This window comes from Lycium ferocissimum, chromosome 8 (assembly GCF_029784015.1).
Source record: "Lycium ferocissimum isolate CSIRO_LF1 chromosome 8, AGI_CSIRO_Lferr_CH_V1, whole genome shotgun sequence".
In the NCBI taxonomy this organism is placed as follows: Eukaryota; Viridiplantae; Streptophyta; class Magnoliopsida; order Solanales; family Solanaceae; genus Lycium; species Lycium ferocissimum.
In genome coordinates this window covers 22,497,500-22,517,381 of record NC_081349.1, presented here as the reverse complement: position 1 = coordinate 22,517,381, position 19,882 = coordinate 22,497,500, and the positions used below count along the sequence as shown (strand labels likewise).

The following is a 19,882-nucleotide window of genomic DNA, read 5'->3' as shown; positions in this document are numbered from 1 at the left end:
TATGATTACTTTATTGCGATGCGAATTCTTCTGCTTTTGATTTTGAACTGTTTGAGAAAAGAGTGTTATTTTGATGGATTGATGAAGGTTTTTTGATTACTGAATTTTAAATGTTTTGATGAATGTACTTTTCGCTTTTCGAGATTTAAACGACATGAAATTTAATTACTACGTAACATTTTAAGATGCATTTTCACCAAATTGATATGTGAAAAATTGCAACTTATAGCACTTTTGATAACAAGCTCAACCTTGAAAAAAAAAAGGTGGTAGGCCGACGTTGAACGCTTCAACGTCGGCCACTGAAGAAGGCGAAGGCTGGGCGAGAGGCTAGGCCAACTTACTGCTTACTGCCATGGTTTAAGCTTTAGGCTCCATAGACGAAACTCTGTTTAGGTATTAGGGAAGGGAGGACACCACTCAAAGCACCGCTCCGGGGGCGGGGTTCAATGCCTAACAAAAAGGGCCAAAAGCAAAAAAAGGTATGTATGGCTGAGAGGAGGAGAGAAAGAACACATGCATGGAGATTACTGTCTGTCGGAGGTTCGAGAATCTATGAAAGGACATCTAAGGCTAAGGTTACGAAGTAAAGGAAGTCCATTACGAGAGAAGTGGTGATCTCGTCTTGCTTGCTGGGGGAGAGAGGAAGCTTCGGACCATCTTTTCCATCCAGATAGCTAGCGATCACTCAGCAATGAACACTAACTGAAAGCGGCCGGGAATGAGTACCTATCCCTTACGGGAATCGAACCCGTGTCTTCGACATGAAAAGACGATGTCCTAACCACTGGACGAAAGGAGCATTTTTGATGTATTTTTTTAATAAATTTAAGATCTTAAAATATTGAGTTAATCTAATCAAAATTAGCTTTAAATTTTAGTCAAATTGACCCTAAAAATATCATATACTATTTGCTCCGACTGAATCCGGTTTTATCGTGTGATGTCTCAGGTGAGACTGAAATTACGTCTATGGAAACTATTCTCATTCATTATTCCCCTGTTTATCTCCCTTACCGTAAGTTCCGTTTTTTGAGGGAAATTCCTACGATTTCTCTTCAGTATAATCTCTTCACTACTAGCATTCCCCTTGTTTCTGAAATATCAATTGGCCTCGTCAAAATATACGATGACGGTTATGTCATTGTTTACTCTATCGATCAAGTCTTCGACATCAATTTCACTAAGGACAAAAAAGCAGGGCATAATAACAGCTCATCAAATGGAAGAATTACTCGTGATCCAGAACTTTGAGGTAATTTTCATGGAGGTTTACTGGTAAATGGTACTACTAATAGTTTACCCGAAAAAATTGTGATTCTTAGCATTTGGATATGGATAGATCTGTATGTTTCTGTCTATGTGAATTCTTCTGCTTTTGATTTTGAACTGTAAAGAAGTGTGTGATTTTGATGGACTGATGAAGTTTTTTTAATTAGTGAATATTGGTTTTTTGATTCTTACATCAATTAATTATAGTTATTATAGCAGATAAAGCTACAGGTAAATTATTGTTTGTCTATCATTTGAGTTGCTCAAATGTCTCAAAATCAGTTGAAACACATTTCTCACTTCATTCAATTAACTTACTAAGTACCATGATCTATCTATATGTAAAATGAAAAGTTTCTTCATCCAATAATTGACTGTTAAATCTAATATCGAATACAAATAAAAAGCATTTCAGTTGCAAATTAATTTAGTAGTAACAAAAGGTGAGATCAATTAGTGCATTCTATTAGGTTTACGCGTAGTGATCATGTCGATATATACAAAATGCTGAAATGTAAATCAAAGGGATAGAAATCAATTGAAGGAATGAACACAAACTCAAGTACTGAGACTTGAATCTTTGCTTAAGTTTATCGAAAACAACCAAATCAAACTAGAAGACGAGGAGGGACTTACGATTATTATTGGGTGTGCGAATAAAGTCTCATAGTAGTAGTTGAAAAGAAAAATAAATTAAATATAAGGTATATGGATATTCTTAACGGTACTTAAAGCGAACAATATCACCATGTTAAGAGTGTCTTGCATATCGTATAGGATGAGTTGGAGGAAATTTAACAAGGAATTTAGGGTCCTGAAAGAAAGTCATATACAGATAAAAATGAGTATCAAATATGTAATATAGGAAAAAAACAACAACATTACGGCAATGTATGTGTAATAGAGTTTCTGTGTATTTTATGCTCGAATTGGCAGTTATTCAATACACATAACTGTATTTTGATTATACATAGACACTATTGTTTAAATACATATAACTCATGTATGTATTTGAGTATATGTGTAGTTGCTTGATATTTAAATACATAGTTAGGTGTAACAAACCATACAAAAAAAGTGTTCAGATACATGATAATCAGTTTTTCAGATGTTCAAATACACAGTTAGTTGTAACAAAACATGCAAATAAAGAGTTCAAATACATGATAATCAGTTATTCATTTGTTCAAATACACAGTTACAGGTAGCATGAACGTACAATTCTGTGCAAAATATGTGTAACAAAACATTAAAAAAAAGTGTAACAATACATGAAAATCAGTTCTTCATTTTGGTCAAATACACAGTTACAGGTATCATGAACGTACACAGTTACGATTAAATCTCGGTGAGCATGTATTTATAGAATTTTTGTTTTGAATTGGGTTACTGTTTATTTGGGCACATAACTTGTTATACCATTTTTTTATTGTGATGTATTTTGGTATATTTCAGTTACACTGTTCGGGTTTTATCGATTCATTTGGTTTTATTTGAATTAACTGATTCATGTATTTTACCTTTTTTATAAAATATCTTTAAGGGAGTGGAGACAGGACAGGGAGATGCGCCAGATATTGGAGTCGGTCATTGCAACGAGAGTGGGGATACACTAAAAGCTTCGACTGAAGAGATTAATGACGGAGGTGATCTTTCAGGGGAACCTAAGAGCTCAGCCCAGTTCCCTTGTGATGTATCACGGAAAGATAAAGATGAAGGAAACCATGAATCTGATGCCACTCGACAAGATGATTCATCGAACAATAGTGAGGTACGTTATATGGATTTTATCAAATGTTTTAGTGTACGAAAAATACAAGCGACTTTAAAAAATGTAACTTTTTGTTAAATCAGGGCATGATAGCACAGGTCCTAGCTGATATAGCTGCCTCAGACATAGCTACACAATCAGTTAAAGAACAAGATGCCGGGGAACACATTGATCATATTGTATCTGAGAAGCCCTATATTGCAGTTACGGACGCAAAACCTCTATCTCAGTGGTTGTTGCCCGACGAGTTTTTACCAAGCCAGACTCCTGGAAAACAAGTGATTTTGCATCCATCAATGTCTCGAGCCACTCGTCCCAGTAGATACAAGAGTTCACCATACATGACAGATTTTGGTTCAGCTTCAGGTATGTATTTTATTGACATTTATTAACGTTTTTCACGTATTTATGTAACCATATGTTATTTCTTCATTATGCATCACACAGGAAGCAGTTCGTCGAAGATCCATGTGCCTATTTTTGACAAAAAATTTCCATTTGAGCAAGATCCCATTACCGGTCCACTTGATGTACAGCTTCTTGATCAATACCGTGCGTGGCTTCGTCACGGATTACTTGTTAGGCACGATAACAAGTATGTTTTTTTATCCACAAGTACAGATTTTGTTTTTTTGGTCATTTTGTTCTTTTTATCAATACCGGTCATCTTGTTTATTTTTTTGCCATACACACCCCTTTCTTTGTCTCTGTGTATGTGTATGTGTTTTCGAGATATCATAACATAAGTTTTCTTTGGTTTTTTTGGTCATCTTGTTCTTTGTAAGACTTACTAGTATATCTTTTTTGACCTGTTCTATTTTTTTTTTTTTTTTTTTTTTTTTTGCATTCATGCTCAACTTGATTTTTTGTTTGGCATACATACTGATTTTTTTTGGCATACCTACTGCTTTATTTTTGTCTCGCTCTATGTGTATATATCTTTCTGTATGTGTGTTATACTGTCATATTTATTGTTTTTTCACACATACCATTTTCATTTGTCTCTGTATGTGTATGTGTTTTTGAGATGAAAACAATTTTTTGAGGATTTTGTTTTTTCAAACTGTTTTTTCATATTGCACAGAAGCTACAACAAGATACTCCCAAAACATAATGGATGATGAGTATTTATGTATTTTTCTTTTATAGAAACTATAAGGAAGACCATTACAAAAAGAAGATGGCAGTTTTTGAGCATGGGGGCGAGTACAATTTTGGCATCACAACTGTCGCCGATAAAAATTGGTTCTACCTTTTATCAATGCCTTGCCAACTATGGAATGATGAGGTGCAATATAGCTGAACTATACACTTAGTTATTTTGAAATAGTTCATGTATTTTTTTTTTGTGTTTTTAACTACTGTATTTTATGATTGTAGCACATTGACGTCATTTTCTACTACTTTCGAAAGAAAGGCAAGTATGACAATAGGATCAATTACAAATTCACCACGGTGGACTGTGTATTCAGGCAGAAGGTTGATGTTGTCTATAGCGCCTATCACAACCTTGAAACTCAAACCAATGTGGCCAACGAAGAGCAAGTGTTGTGCGAGTACGTGAAGGGGCACAGGATTCTTGCAAATGTCCCGTGGCATACGGTTGACAATGTGTTGATTCCAGTCAACATACAAGAAGAAAATCACTGGATATTGGTTGTGCTTTCATTCAAGGACAGGTAATTTAATATATATATATATATATATATATATATATATATATATATATATATATATATATATATATATTTTGTTAAGATAAGTGTTCGCTGTATTTTGAATGAAGATTTTGATACCCTTTTCTAAGCACGTATTTTTGTGTCTTTGGGTATCCTTATTTTTTATGGACAGGCGTCTTTACGTGTATGACTCGTATCAAGCAGCAGGGCATAATGCAGTTGTTAGGGCTGAAGTACAGAAACTTGCTACACTTCTACCACATTTCCTACATATTGGTGGATTCTTTGTAGACCAAAAAAGCATAGATTTGGTCAAAGACCCAGCTTATGCGGATAAGGCACAAAATGATAGTCTTGAAGTAGTCTATGCGGAAAATCTACCTCAGCAGGCCAGTGGTAGCATGTAAGTTGTTAATGTATTTTTTTTTTTTTTAAAGTATTTATGTATTTTCCAACAATTGATAAACTGAATATCAAGCTCAAACACTTTTCAAATATATGTGCACATATGTATTTGTACTTATTAATAAATATTTTTTTACCTCATCAAAGTGTACAGTATTCTTAATCTTTCTCATACATCTTTTTTCCAGGGATTGTGGTGTTTACGTGGCATTATTTGCTGAGTATTTGAGCTCGGGTGGAGTGGTTCCAGCTACAATTGATGCAAACATGATGCGTATTAGATATGGTGCACTCCTATGGGACTACGCAGAACGAAAGGTAGCGGACGACGCTGAGAGCGATAATGAGGTGCCACCAAGACCAATTAGGCCAGCCATAGATTACGCATCTGTTGATGCAATCGATGTTTGATTAGTACTGATTTATAACTTTGGATTAATACCGGATTTGTGATTGGTTTTAAGTGAACCTAGTTTGGCACACATTTTTTGGTTTTAGAAGTATTTTACATTTTGGTGTCACTCAATTTTTAATTTACCAATATTCAGCTATTATGACTGCATTCATAGGTATCTCAAAATACATCAAGTTGAGTAATTTGAGTGTATTTGTCTATTTTCAAATACACAGCTGACCAAATACACAATATACATTTTGCAGTTTTATCTATGTTGGATTATGAACTTACCAAGTTGTTACTGCATTCAAATATATACAAATACACAACATACATGTGCAGTTTATCATACGTTGGATTATCAACTAACAATCCAGTGGAATTCAAGTTTGCAATTAACACATTTTGTTATATCATTCACACTGTGTATTACATCAAGTTGAGCATTTTTTAATATATTTTAAGTATATCCAAATACACTCAAGTTTCAAATTACCACATTTTTTTATATCATTCACACTGTGTATTACATCAAGTTGAGCATTTTTTAATATATTTTAGGTATATCCAAATACACAGTTTTCCAACATAGATAAATACATGTGCAGTTTTATCTTATGAACTTATCAAGCTGTTATTGCATTTAAATATATAACAATACACGAGATATATGTGTATTTTTATATCTTATGTTGGATTATGAACTTATGTCATCATTCACAGTGTGTATTTCATGTAAGTTATATTATTCGGAACTAAGTAATCTATTTAAACTAACTACCTTTATTCGAATATTGCAAAAAAAACAACGTATTTTTAATAACAAATGCAAATGGCTGTAAATAAATAATAAAAAAATAATCACTTCTTCCGAGGCTCAAAACTACAAGAACGTCTATTGTGTCCCAGCTGTCCACAAGTGCTGCAAGCATGTCTTTTTTTACCAATAAGCAATTCCCTTAACGGCTTATCACGCTTCTTCTTCGGCCTACCGGGCGGTCTCTTGTATCTTGGTGGCAAAACTACATCCTCCAAGATGTATGTGGGAATCTTCCATTCACGCTCGTCAGGGAGAGGATCCACAGGTATATCATATGTTTTCACCACAGTCTCCGGTTTGAACAATTCTGAGCAATAATCATCAGCTTTTAGATTTTTCTTTTTTAATACAGCCCAAGCATGTGGGCAAGGAATTTCATCTATTTGAAACATACGACAACTGCAAGTTTTGTTTTTCAAGCAAACAACGAAACGCCTTCCTCCATCATGGACTGTGTACACATATTCGGTTGATGGTTCCACCTACAAAAGTCATTAGTTGTATTTGTTGAGTATGCAGTAAAATAAATACAAATACATAAATATGCTTTTACACAAATACATACAAATACATCCTCAAACATGCTTGACATTCAAAATAACAAAGACCAATCAACCTTAAGATTTCAACATTTGATGCAAGCTACCTTAACATTGTATTTAAAGTATAGGATGTGTAATAAATAAAAGAAAAAAATAAAGAATAGCTTGCACACATATACAAACAAGACCTGACTAATACAGCCAAAACATAACAAATACATGACAAATCTGCAACCGACAATTACAGAATAATAGATCAGATACGATGAAAAAATTTGAGCATCCAAATACAGCCAAATAAATCACACGCAGCTAACGATAATTGCAGGTCATTAAAGTATATTTTAAATGAATTTAATTTAAACGTACCGTCATACGTAAACATAGATACTCATTTATTGATAGCATCTCCTGGAACTTCTTAGAGAGTGTTGTGAACGTGTATGTACCGTTCCTCCGGTTAGTGTAATTCCATCTACCAAACATCTTCCTAACTTCTTCAAGAAAATCAAATATAGGCAGTTCTCTTGCCGCTACAAGGTGACGATTGATACACTCTGCTATGTTCGAAGTCATGGTCCACCCTCGGTTAACAGATGCATACACTCTAGCCCACTTTTCTCTTCCAGCTAAATCCAAATACTCTGCCACCCGAATATCTGCCTTAACAACCTTCGCCATCAACTCATCAAATTCATCCTGTGTGTATGCCTTTGCCATTGCATAAAACACTGGACTCAATACATCTTTACTCTTCTTGTAATTCTTACATACGTTACCCCACAAATGCCATATGCACGCGTAATGCGGAACATTTGGATAAGTTAGACATACAGCTTTGTTTATGCTTTCATGCCTATCGGATACGATACACATATTCTCTCTAACTCCATAGGCTTTCGAACTGAACCGCTCAAAGAACCACGTCCAAGACTTGTCATTCTCAGAATCTATCACACCATATGCTAAGGGAAGTATATTGCCTGCACATTCAGTTGCGTTTAAACAAAGAAATTAGTATGTATTTATAAATTTAATAAATACAATATTTCATTTTCATAATATATATGTGTTTTTGGCTTACCTGCACCGTCTAGTGTGCTTGCTGAAACGAATGTGCCGTTGTATGCTGTTTTAAGGTGGCTCCCGTCTACTACCACAATGGGTCTACAACACTCAAAGCCCTTGATAAATGCATATAATGCTATAAAAACATAAAGGAACTCGTTGTCATGGGACTTGCGCATTCGTATATGCGACCCAGGATATGTTTTATCCATGATATATAGATATCTGGGTAACTTATTGTATGATTCTGCTGGCTCACCCATTAAGTCCTTCATAGCCCTCTCTTTAGCCCGCCAAGCGACCATGTAAGACACATCCATGCCAAGGTCCTTCAATACATCATCCGCTATGTCATTAGGTGTGTATTTCCTCTTATGGTTGGCTACTTTTGGTTTAACAATCCCTCCTATTAACCAACTTGTGGCATGCCGTTGCGAATACACTTTATCCTTTAGCGGACATGTATGCTTGTCACGGAACTCCCTGACTAAGAACATTTCTGATTTCCCAACGCTTGATGCCCTGAATTTCCAATTACATTCTTCGGACACACACACAAGTGTGTAGCTACAAATACATAGATCAACATAAATACATTAAGTAAAAAAACATCAGTCAATAAAAGGCATATAATATGATAGAACAGTTAAATACATAGCACAATTTCTGATAAAACAAAATATTTGAATAAATCAACTTATACAATATAAATACATAACATTATACCTTTGACCGTACCTTATTGCATTAGACCTCTCCGTACGAAAATTGAACCTATGTGAAATTGCATAATTTGCCATCACAGCCTTTAATGTATTTTTGTCCTTGTAGACTTGATCAACAACAACCTCTTTTTGGTTTTTGTCTTCGATAATTAGATTGGTGTCTTTTTCAAACACAGCAACATCCTTGATATAACTTGAAGACGCAAAGTCTACACACCCGACCGTTTTCATAGAATCGAACTGACTTGTGTATCCAAGTTGCAAAATCTCCCCTTGAATACAACTTTCATCAGATACACAGTTGTCAAGGCGTTTATCATTAATAGTTATGCACAAAGGATACATTGCTAACTGTTTATTCTCTTTCTTCAAATCCACGTAAACTCTGACACCCATATCATTGTGTATTTCCATCGGCATATCACTACCCTCCACCATGTATTTGATGTATATTTACGTTCGGACGTGTCTAACTTCAATTTGTGTTGCAATTGTCTGTAACAAATCCATATATGTTGAATACTCCTTGAAAACAACAGCATCGATTTTGAAATTCACATAACGGTTCTCATTATTCCAAGTACCACAGTGTCTAATTAACGAAGATATAGACGACATTTTCCTGCAACCGAATTCAATATGCTTGTTAACTTCCTGAAATAGATTATCAAATAAAATATGGGATTATTCTAGAAAACAACTAACAATGGATAAAATCAACACATACAAAATATATACAAATTATGACACAAAGATTTGAATATATGCGTATTATTCATACAAATTAGGTGTATGTAGTTAGGTGTAACAAAACATACCAAAAAGGTGTAACAAATCTTTGTGAAAATACACAGTTAGATATAACAAAACATACAAACCAGTGGTCACATACATGAAAATCAGTTTTTTATTTGTTCAAAATACACAGATAGGTGTAACAAAACATATAAAACCAGTGTTCAGATATATGAAAATCAGTTCATCATTTGTTCAAAATACACAGTTAGTTGTAAAAAAACATACAAAACCAGTGTTCAGATACATCAAAATCAGTTCTTCCTTTTTTCAAATACACACCTAGGTGTAACAGCACATACCCAAAAGTGTTCAAATATATGAAAATCAGTTCTTCCTTTGTTCAAATACACACCTAGGTGTAACAGCACATACCCAAAAGTGTTCAAATTCATGAAAATCAGTTTTTCATTTGTTCAAATACATAGTTAGTTGTAACAAAACATACAAAACCAGTGTTCAGATACATCAAAATCAGTTCTTCCTTTGTTCAAATACACACCTAGGTGTAACAGCACATACCCAAAAGTATTCAAAATCATTTATTCAAATACACATTAATGATAATCAGCTATTCATTTGTTCAAATACACAGTAATGATAATCAGTCTTCATTTGTTCAAATACAAGCTCACAAAACATTCAAAAAAAGCTGTAACAAAACATTCAAACAAATATGTGGATCATCTCTGATTCACAAAAAAACATACACGAAGTCGTCTGTATATGTATTTTTTTTTAATCACATTGATGAACTGACGGCACTACACATAGAGATGAACAAAATCACTGCCTAAAATATAAAAACATAACAATGGAGATAATAAAAACGAAAATCAAATACCACAAAACCATAACTCACCAAAAGCGGTACTTCAACTGTTTGTACAGTGAGTTTGATTTGTAAAAGATTTTCTCCAAAATTGCTTTTGTGTTATCAAAACCTCTGTTTTTTAAGTTCCCTGTGTTTTGAATGTTTTGGAAGATTGATTTTACGTTACTAAGAAGAATAAGGAGAGAGAGAAGGAGAAACGTGTGATTAATGGGATTCTAATTTGCTGAAAGAGATTGTAAAATATTTAATTTCACCTTTCCATATTAAACGCATGACTAGTGCCTAATATCCAGGGATTTGTTTTTGTCATACACGTTACATGCCACATATCCGTGTATTTGAAGAATTCCAAATACACCAAAATTAATACTTATTTTGCCATAATATTAGCTACGAGCTGTAATATTGGAATGGTAGCTATAGTTGGTTACATCCAATCTTATGGTAGCTATTCCTGTAAGTTTGCCATCAACAATATCTTTTCATATGAAAATTCAAATGATGAACCCTCGTTGAATATTTGAATATTAGATTTCAAGAGCTACAAATTTGATTTACTAGTTAGAAAATGTTGTTCTTCGCTTTAATTTCCTAACTTTCTAACTTGTTCGGCTTTATTCATCGTTACTTGATTTAAAATCTTCTTCGTTCACAAAACTTTTTTTTTTAGGGGGGGTTCTCACCCGGTGTCCGGTACCCGCATTGGAGCCCAATTATATCTGGATTCGCTCCGCGTAGGGCCCCATTTAGGGTGGAGCGCTCCCTACCAAATATTTTTCCATACCCAGTGCTCGAACCCGAAACCTCTGGTTAAGGGAGGAGCAGTCCGCTGCACCACATCCTTTGGTGTCTCTTCACCATTGTGCATTGCTAAAAACGTAAATTTGATCATCATAAATCTGATCAATTATTTTTTAAACTTAGACGTTTAATTTTTGAACCTTCTTGCAGTTTTATATAATCTCTAGATATCGAAAGTATATCTTTTAATAAAAAGATAAGTGCATATTTGCTTCTATAAAATAGCGACAATCAAAAACCTAATGGTGACATGTCTATTTTGGAGGCATGCATTATTTTAAGTCTTTAACAGTGGACCTCTCAATTTTTATGATATCGGGCATGCTTATGGATTCGACTAACGGACATTTCCTTTTCTGATACAAACACTTAACATTAGATCTTAATAATTTAATCATTATCTTTTGATATTGGATAGCTTTTCACAATTGATTACACAGCTTCAGCTATTAAGTTCATTCATTTTTTGGTTACCTTGCTCCTATTCGTAAATTAAGTCCTTTTCAAGCTGCTCGCAGAGGACTGAGGAGGGGTGTATATATTCATTGTTTAAATTTTTGAGTAAGGAAAAGACAGTATAAATTATGATTTCCTTTGAAAGTTGTAATTTTGTTTCAAAAATTCAAACATCATATCTCCCTATTGAATTTCTTTATTTTTGCTAAATACTTTTCACAAGTACTAAATTTTGCATAACTTATGAATTCTGCTCAACAAACGACCAAAATGAACACATTTTTCTCTCTCTCGGAATTACATCACATCTTACGACATAAGGGAAAGCAAAAATAATGTGTTAATATAAAAGTATACTAGATAACAAAGGTTTATTTGGGTTTCCTACAAATTACATGTTTCTTTATAGAAGAAATTTTCTTTTACCCAGCATATAGTCAAGCAAGATAAAGACACTCATCATCTTGATACATATGCATATCATAATGTTTTAGGTGAAAGTTGGAATATGATATTGTAATCAAGTTGGTGGTTTCTTACGTAACTGGTTGGATCATGGATCAAAACTTTTTTTCATGTTCAGAATAGAGCTAAAAGTATAAAGAATAGTACTATATGCTTTTTTATTTCTCACGCGGTAAAAGATACTTAGTTTGAGACGCAAACTTATTTGGATTAGCGGCCTAGATCACTCATCAAGGAGGTATAACGCTCCCTATCAAGATTTTGTTCATTTATTGGGATTTAAACCACAGATGTTTAATTCTCTTTTTTAATCTATTTATTTGAACTACTGGTTGAAGCCGACGTTTGAAACGCAACATTATTTTCGCTCATTTGCATTGACTATAGTGTCTGTAATTGACCGCTGCAATAAACAAATAAGAAAAAGAGCAAAAAGATAAACTCCTGCCTTTCGTAAAATATGTTTAGTGGAAATCAGATTTCAGAATTTGAACATTGATTTCCCAATTGTTTGAAGTAAAAGCTAGATTTCAGAAACTATAATAATTTTAAGCTAGATTTCAGAAACTATAATAATTTTAAGCTAGATTTCAGAAACTATAATAATTAATAAGTACCATAAATACTGAGTAGTTTTTAATGTTAAAAAGATTAATTAGAAAAATCAATAGTTATAGAAGTATTTAAATAAAAGGGAATTCTCAAATGTACCACAATCAAGTGTCTAACTTCTATGCCTAACCTATTTTCTTAAGTAGTGAGTACTAGTAGTTTTTTTCCTCCATGATTTTCTTATCAAGGAAGTAATTTATCAGATGTTTTTTTAATAAAGATATTGAGCATTATAGGGTATACACAAGAAATAATATGTTAACCAATTGTAAAATTGCAGCAGATTTTGTTCGAGCCAGAGATTATGCCTTTCCCTTTCATACTTACTTATATAAAAATATTTAACACAAAAAGATAAAATCTTGTCTAAGAAACCTTTAGTTTTTTTTTTTTTTAATTTGTATGATAATTAAGAAATCAATTACCCCCCACAATAGAAAAATCACAAAGAGATTAATCAGTGGAATTCAACTACCCATTGAAAATGACACGAGTTAAGAAATCATGGGTAATGAAGTGGGATATTAAGCGTTTATTTTTTCATTTATTTCATTTTCTCTTTTTTTATTAATATTCTATCTTTTTTATTTATTATTTTTAATTTTTTGTGTTTTTAAACAAAAAAATATATTCAATGAGAATTTAGATAATCATTTAAATGATTCCTAAGCAACTTTGTTGTTTATTTCATTTCGTAACTCTTTCTAAAAATTGACTTCAAAATCCATTTTGTTCTTGGTCGAATTTTGAAAGTAAAAAGTGACATATGTAAACAAGCGTCCAACATTTGACCCCCAAAAATCATAGAGATACCAGGGTAGGAACCATCTAGAGAAAATTTAGTAACGTAGACTTGGCAACGACTCCCATTTAATTTTAGTCAAAATTATTAAGTGGACAATTCCGATTTGTTCTTCAAATATATACTCCCTCCATTTCATTTTATCTTATTTACTAGACACGAAGTTTATGAAAATAGATTTTTATGTCTTGTGGGTTTAAGGTAAAGATTTGCTTAATGTAGCAAAGAGATATTTGAATTTAATTTATGTGATATATTTTTAAAGGGCTATCCAAAAAATCTATGATACATTCTACACACAAAAATTAACTTTGTCATTTTCTCGTTCAATATCTTTAATGCATATGCGTTTATAGCCTCATACATGTCATGACAAAGTTTCATGGTTAATATAACATGTGTAATATTACAAGTTTTTTTTTAATTTTTTTTATTTCTCTCTTGAATTTCATACGATTCCAATTATATCGCATAACTGGAAAAGAAGGGAGTACCGAACATGAATGCCATTCCTTTTTTAAAATAGACTTATGGTAAACTTTTATCAAACATTCTTGTCATATTCCTAATTCATAAAACTTTTCTAGTGCACAAAAACCAAGTGCTACAACCTTGGAACTACAAAGAAATGTCTTCTCTCTTTGTCTTTCTCTTTCTACTCTTTTGCTCCTCTCTCAAAAGCCTAGGAGCTGCAACAACCTTAGCAAGCCAGAATAATTCAGTTATTGGTGACACAATTGATGCAAACAAATGGATTACAATTGCCTCAACAGTAGTTTCATCAGGTGGGAATTTTGAAATGGGGTTCTTCACACCAGGTAACAATTCTAATTATTACATAGGCATATGGTACAAAAAACTAAGTGTACAAACTGTTATTTGGGTTGCAAATAGAGAGACACCAGTTTCCATATATGAAATGGATTTTGCACAATTCAAGATTGTAGATGGAAATTTGGTACTCCTCAATGGTACTAGACATACAATTTGGTCCACAAATATCAAGTATTCCACAAATTCTAACAATTCCCAAGTTGTAGCAACTCTATTTGATGATGGGAATTTGATATTGAGTAATGGAGATAGTAAAAATTCAACGAATTTTCTATGGACAAGTTTTGATCATCCGTCTCACACGTTCATGCCTGGTTCAAAATTCGGGTACAACAAACGTACGAGGCTGAAGCAGGTCCTTACTTCATGGAAAAGCGAGAATGATCCATCACCGGGACCCTTTACTCATGAAGTTGACATGGATAAGTATAGTGGCCAAGGTGTTAATATGTGGAACCATAGTGTGATTTATTGGAATAGTGGACCTTGGACAGGCAACAATTTTACAGGTGTACCATATCAACCAAATCCTATGTTTAATTACACATATGTTAACAATGATGATGAGGTTTATTACATGTACAAATTCTTTAATCCTGCACTTATTTCAAGATTCGTTATGGATGTCAATGGACAAACAAAACAATTTTTGTGGATGGATAGTACAAATGCTTGGAGTGTTTTTTACACTGATCCAAAACAAGTTTGTGATGTTTTTGCTTATTGTGGGGCTTTTGGTATTTGTAATGAACTAAACAACTCTGCTTCAACATGTGATTGTTTGCCTGGTTTTAAGCCTAAGTTCGAAAAAGATTGGGGATTGAATAGTTTTTCAAGTGGATGTATGAGGAAAACAAGTTTGAATTGTGGTAAGTTTAGTGAAAAGGACAGGTTTTGGGTGCACAAGAATATGAGATTACCTGCAAATAATCAAACTTTGAGAGTTCAGAATGAAGCAGAGTGTGAAAGTGCATGTTTGGAGAATTGTGGTTGTGTTGGTTATTCTTATAATAGTGGAAATATTGGGTGTTTGATTTGGAGTGGAGAGCTGTTAAATTTGCAACAACTCTCTCAAGATAATGCTAATGGAAGCACCATTTACGTCAGGCTTGCAGCTTCTGAATTTTCAAGTAACAAAGGTGATGATTTGCTATATTTTCTCCTAATTTTGAAAATTTTGGATGCATGATGTATTTTTTCTTTTTGGTTTCTCATATGGTGGTATTTGATATCTGTTTTGGGATCGGACTTATTCGGGTTCGTGCCTGGAAGTTGCACTTTGGGAGGTAAAATGTCTCCTACCTACCAAAGGGAATTCTATTTTCGGGCTCGAACCCGAGACCTATAATTAAAGATGAACGGATACTTATTACTCTACCGTAATCTTTGATTGTGCATAATGGTACTTCAAATGTTTCCTTCTATAGGTAGAGTGGACTTACCTGATTTATACCATTCTTTTGAATACAAATTGAATTTTATTAATTACTTCTCTTTTTTCTCCATTATCAAGAAAATGAAAAGAAAAAAAAAACTTAGTTTAACCATCCGGTATTTGAAGCTTATCGGTCCGACTAATCCGATTTCGCATCGGATAGGCCCACTAAGAGAGTAAAGCGCTCCCTGCCAAGAAGCCGTCTATTACTAGAGCTCGAATGCGAGACCTCTGGTTATGAGTGGAGGATTCCAACCATCCTATTCATTAATGATTTAAAATACATCTTTTGTTTCTTTTCTCCTCTGTTATTTGTCTATTTATGAACTTGTGATTTCTCTAACTTATTTTCCTAAGTAAATTTCCTCTTTGTATTCCCCTTTGGTTAGCAGATGAACATCAAAAGCAAACTTCAAAAAAGCTGAAAGTTGCCATACCTATTGGTGTAATTGCTGCACTTCTCTTTGTTTCATGCTTTACATACATATATTATAGAAAAAGAAGAAGCTCAAAAGTCAAAGGTAACAACAAATTTCTTTTTTTTTTTCTTTTTATAATGAAGCACAATCTTTCAATTATTTTTCTCACTTTCTTTTTGTTTTTTTATATACAGAGAGTAGTACAAAATCTCTCATGCAGAATACTGAAGGAGAAGGAAAAGAATTGATAAATATTCAGGATGAAGATAAAGGCAATATTGATGTTCCATTCTTTAGTTTGGAAAGCATATTAGTGGCAACAGATGACTTCTCAGAACAAAATAAGCTTGGACAAGGGGGTTTTGGTCCTGTTTACAAGGTACTTACCCAATATCACTATTTAATTTTATAATTGAGAAATTCCCGAGAGCTAGTTCCGTGCGGTTTGAAGCCCGGTTTGGACAAGGATGGAGCCACAAGTCTGCTTATGGGGTTTGGTCGAACCTAGTAATTTGGCTCTGACCTGTATTTATGTTTAAAAATCCACTTAATATGTATGAATATTTTATCCAAATCTCAATAAAATGTCTTTTCAGGAATCCAGAACCCATAAACTCAAATCCTAATTCGGCCTCTGGGTTTGGATAATGAGCTCGACCCTTATTCCTTCTCCACTTAAATGCTAGACAGTTTGTAGTAGAATCAAGCCGGTGACGTGGGCCTAACCAACATTCTCATTTTTTTTTTAAAAATTGTGTCATATTATTATCAAGTAACTCCTTATATAATACACATTTCTTGATTGGAATTAATAAGACTGGTAAAATTTGTTATAGGGCATATTTTCAGGAGGAAGAGAAATTGCAGTGAAGAGGCTATCAAGTCATTCTGGACAAGGCTTAAATGAATTCAAGAATGAAGTAATACTGATTGCAAGGCTTCAACATAGAAATCTTGTTAGACTTTTGGGTTATTGTTTCCAATCAAGTGAAAAGATTTTACTCTATGAGTATATGGCAAACAAAAGTCTAGACACCTTCATATTTGGTTAGTATTTTTTTACTGACCTGATAGTGTAAAATGTCTTTATATTATCGGTGTATATAAGTTAAAGTCTTTGATTATTTCTTTGCATGACGACTCCACAAGATCGAAGACGATGCATGATATTGGATTGGAGTAAGAGATTTGAAATTATAGAGGGAATTGCTAGAGGACTTCTTTACCTGCACCATGATTCAAGATTAAGGATCATTCATAGAGATCTCAAAACAAGTAATATATTATTGGATGAAGAGTTAAATCCAAAAATATCAGATTTTGGCTTAGCAAGGGTTGTTGAAGGGAAAATTACACAGGGAAATACAAATAAAGTGGTTGGAACCTAGTAAGTCGTCCTAATTCCTATTGTCTTCTTGACATGATTTTGAAATTCAAATAGGCAATATTGTTGATTTTCTTGTTCATTGATATGTTTTTTTGATACTGTTTATGCAGTGGTTATATGGCTCCGGAATATGCAATAGATGGATTATTCTCAACTAAATCGGATGTATTTAGTTTTGGAATAGTTATACTCGAGATCATCAGTGGAAGAAGGAATACCGGATTTTTTCACCAAGAAGAAGCGTCGAACCTCTTAGGCCATGTAAGTGAAGAACTACTTAAATTCTTGATTTGCTTACTGCATCATATATATTACGACTATTGTAACTAGGGACATTTCTCGTGAAACTTGTCTGTCACTAGTGAAACTTGTCCATTTTAAATCTAGCACTAGTACATAATATGCCAGAACCAAAGGGGGTTGGATTTCAAAAAAATAAAATACCATCTTCGTCATTTCCCCTTAAACTTTTTTCTTGCAAAATCATCAGCAGATTTCCTTCTCTAAAAACAAGCTTGATATTAGAGGCTTCAGATTTAATCATGAGGGACCTACTATAAAAAATTTCTTGATATTGGATACTTAAACTCACTTCTTATCATCTCATATAATTATATTTTTACTAATGTGTTGGGATAAAATTAACAATAGTCACTTTTTAGTCCATGTAATTGAAAGTTAGTTATTGTTAATTCATGACATTACCTATGAAATTTGAATTTTCATGACGGCTATTATTCAATTACAGGACTGAAGTAAATATATCCGCGCTATTACTATTTTGTATTAACATATGTGTACTATTTTAGGCATGGAGATTATGGAAAGAAGATAAGGCCATGGACTTAGTGGATCAATCACTACATGAATCATGCAACGAAGAAGAAGCAATCAAATGCCTTAATATTGGTCTTTTGTGTGTACAAGAAGATCCAAAAGATCGACCCAACACATCAAATATAGTTATGATGCTTGGTAGCGAAAATATTGTTTCTCTTCCGAGCCCAAATCAACCATCTTTCATGACTAGAAAATATGCCAACAATAACACATCTTCTTCTTCTGCTGCTAAGTCTGATATTGTCTCTAACAATGAGCTCACTGTGACCATTGAAATTGGTCGATAATTAGATGGGATGCCATCAATTTTTGACATATAGTAAATATAATCCCTTTCCTTTTTTTTTTATTTTTATAAATTTAGTCTTCATGATTCCAATGTGTATATATATTCAACTAAAGCGTGTTCTTTAGAAACATATTCAGTAATTTACTTATGTATTTTTACATAGGCTTGCAAAGATAATATTGTTAACACTGCATAGACATGGTATATGAATAGCTGCATTGTTAGCGTTTTCCTGAGTATTATGTAGCAGACAAAAATGGGACTAAGGTTATAAGAAAAGTCCCTAATTGTAATATGATGTGTGTGTATAAAAACAAAAAGTTGACATGAAGTTGGAGGCTCATATAGAACAGCTTGTTAGATGTTTGCCCTCATTTTCTTATCATATTTTCATTACTTTTTCTTGAAAGGTAAAATATTTATCATAATTGATAGTAAATAAATCTTTCATATTTGGCTAATTCTTTTCTTGAATTATAAGATTTTAGATTCCTATAAATTGAAATTCCTTCCTTCTCACTTAACAATATCCACAATGTAATCGTTAAGAAATTTTTGTTCAGAGAAGAACGTAAACCTCTTTAATTAAGAGTGAATTTTGTGAGGTTATTCACTTGATAATTTGTACTCTCTTTTATATAATTAGTAAATTGTTCATGTTTAGGTCAATTGATCAAACTATGCCAAATTACTAGGTCTCTTTTGGCATTTTTTTTTTTGCTTCTTATTTATTGTCATTTTACGCCATTGGATTAATTTGCAAGAGTTGATGGAGAAGAATTAAAAGAAGTTGAAGATCTATCTATATAGAATAGGAGAGATAAAGAATGGTAGAATGACAAGTGTCATCACCACAAAAATCAGAAAATAAAAAAAATAAAAAAAATTGCAACAGTTAAAAAAACTGGAAGGAGCAAACTAAAGAGTAGGAGCAGTTTCAGTTTTGCAAAGCGTTTCAAAGTGAAAACTTCAGCCGTTCAGTTTCAAAGGAGCAAAATCTTATACACACCAATTTTACCAATATCCCACGATATTGGTAAAAATAGGGAAAAGGGGTAAAATCTTTGGAACCATTAATTCCAATTGTTGGGTTGTTCGACATTTATATTTCATAATAGAAATGATTACATTTTTCATGGTTGCTGAATTGTTACAATGTTATGGTGTCTTCGATCTTTTGCTATGTACCCAGTGAAGCAAAGACGAATCACATCTCATTCTACACTACAAGAA

General features: G+C 33.2%; 3 protein-coding genes across 5 annotated transcripts; 2 read left to right on the top strand and 1 right to left on the bottom strand.

Annotated features, from left to right (window-relative positions):
* The first annotated feature begins 1,129 nt into the window (after positions 1-1,129).
* On the top strand, positions 1,130-5,693 carry LOC132066137 (uncharacterized). Its single transcript, XM_059459512.1, has 8 exons — positions 1,130-1,255; positions 2,816-3,043; positions 3,127-3,409; positions 3,491-3,638; positions 4,193-4,331; positions 4,424-4,722; positions 4,895-5,125; positions 5,316-5,693. Exons 1-8 carry the CDS (start codon positions 1,130-1,132, stop codon positions 5,536-5,538), a joined length of 1,677 nt encoding a protein of 558 aa, XP_059315495.1. The 3' UTR covers positions 5,539-5,693.
* A 465-nt stretch (positions 5,694-6,158) lies between these two features.
* LOC132067561 (uncharacterized) lies at positions 6,159-9,449 on the bottom strand. The gene is made up of 4 exons (XM_059460828.1): positions 8,693-9,449; positions 7,971-8,521; positions 7,256-7,869; positions 6,159-6,826 (listed from the first exon to the last, which is right to left on the bottom strand). Exons 1-4 carry the CDS (start codon positions 9,115-9,117, stop codon positions 6,386-6,388), a joined length of 2,031 nt encoding a protein of 676 aa, XP_059316811.1. The 5' UTR covers positions 9,118-9,449; the 3' UTR covers positions 6,159-6,385.
* A 4,428-nt stretch (positions 9,450-13,877) lies between these two features.
* Positions 13,878-18,701, top strand: LOC132067560 (G-type lectin S-receptor-like serine/threonine-protein kinase B120). Of its 3 annotated transcripts, none has more exons than XM_059460825.1 (7): positions 13,878-15,418; positions 16,104-16,235; positions 16,328-16,512; positions 16,970-17,180; positions 17,283-17,520; positions 17,631-17,781; positions 18,330-18,701. In XM_059460825.1, the coding sequence occupies exons 1-7, from the start codon at positions 14,074-14,076 to the stop codon at positions 18,645-18,647; spliced, it is 2,580 nt and encodes an 859-aa protein (XP_059316808.1). In that variant the 5' UTR covers positions 13,878-14,073; the 3' UTR covers positions 18,648-18,701. The 3 variants fall into 3 exon arrangements, with proteins under 3 accessions (XP_059316808.1, XP_059316809.1, XP_059316810.1); XM_059460826.1 differs by having other exon boundaries at positions 13,879-15,418; positions 16,107-16,235; XM_059460827.1 differs by having other exon boundaries at positions 13,881-14,788; positions 16,107-16,235.
* The last annotated feature ends 1,181 nt before the right edge of the window (positions 18,702-19,882 follow it).

Excerpts from the sequence above, each read along its gene's own strand:
- LOC132066137 (XM_059459512.1), top strand. The coding sequence starts at position 1,130 with ATGACGGTTATGTCATTGTTTACTCTATCGATCAAGTCTTCGACATCA. Across the intron at positions 3,044-3,126 it reads ATTCATCGAACAATAGTGAG|GGCATGATAGCACAGGTCCT; the intron begins GTACGTTATATG and ends TTGTTAAATCAG. Across the intron at positions 4,723-4,894 it reads GTGCTTTCATTCAAGGACAG|GCGTCTTTACGTGTATGACT; the intron begins GTAATTTAATAT and ends TTTTATGGACAG.
- LOC132067560 (XM_059460825.1), top strand. The coding sequence starts at position 14,074 with ATGTCTTCTCTCTTTGTCTTTCTCTTTCTACTCTTTTGCTCCTCTCTC. Across the intron at positions 16,236-16,327 it reads AAGAAGCTCAAAAGTCAAAG|AGAGTAGTACAAAATCTCTC; the intron begins GTAACAACAAAT and ends TTTTATATACAG. Across the intron at positions 17,521-17,630 it reads AATAAAGTGGTTGGAACCTA|TGGTTATATGGCTCCGGAAT; the intron begins GTAAGTCGTCCT and ends CTGTTTATGCAG.
- LOC132067561 (XM_059460828.1), bottom strand. The coding sequence starts at position 9,117 with ATGGTGGAGGGTAGTGATATGCCGATGGAAATACACAATGATATGGGT. Across the intron at positions 8,522-8,692 it reads GAGAGGTCTAATGCAATAAG|CTACACACTTGTGTGTGTGT; the intron begins GTACGGTCAAAG and ends ATGTATTTGTAG. Across the intron at positions 7,870-7,970 it reads AAGCACACTAGACGGTGCAG|GCAATATACTTCCCTTAGCA; the intron begins GTAAGCCAAAAA and ends CTGAATGTGCAG.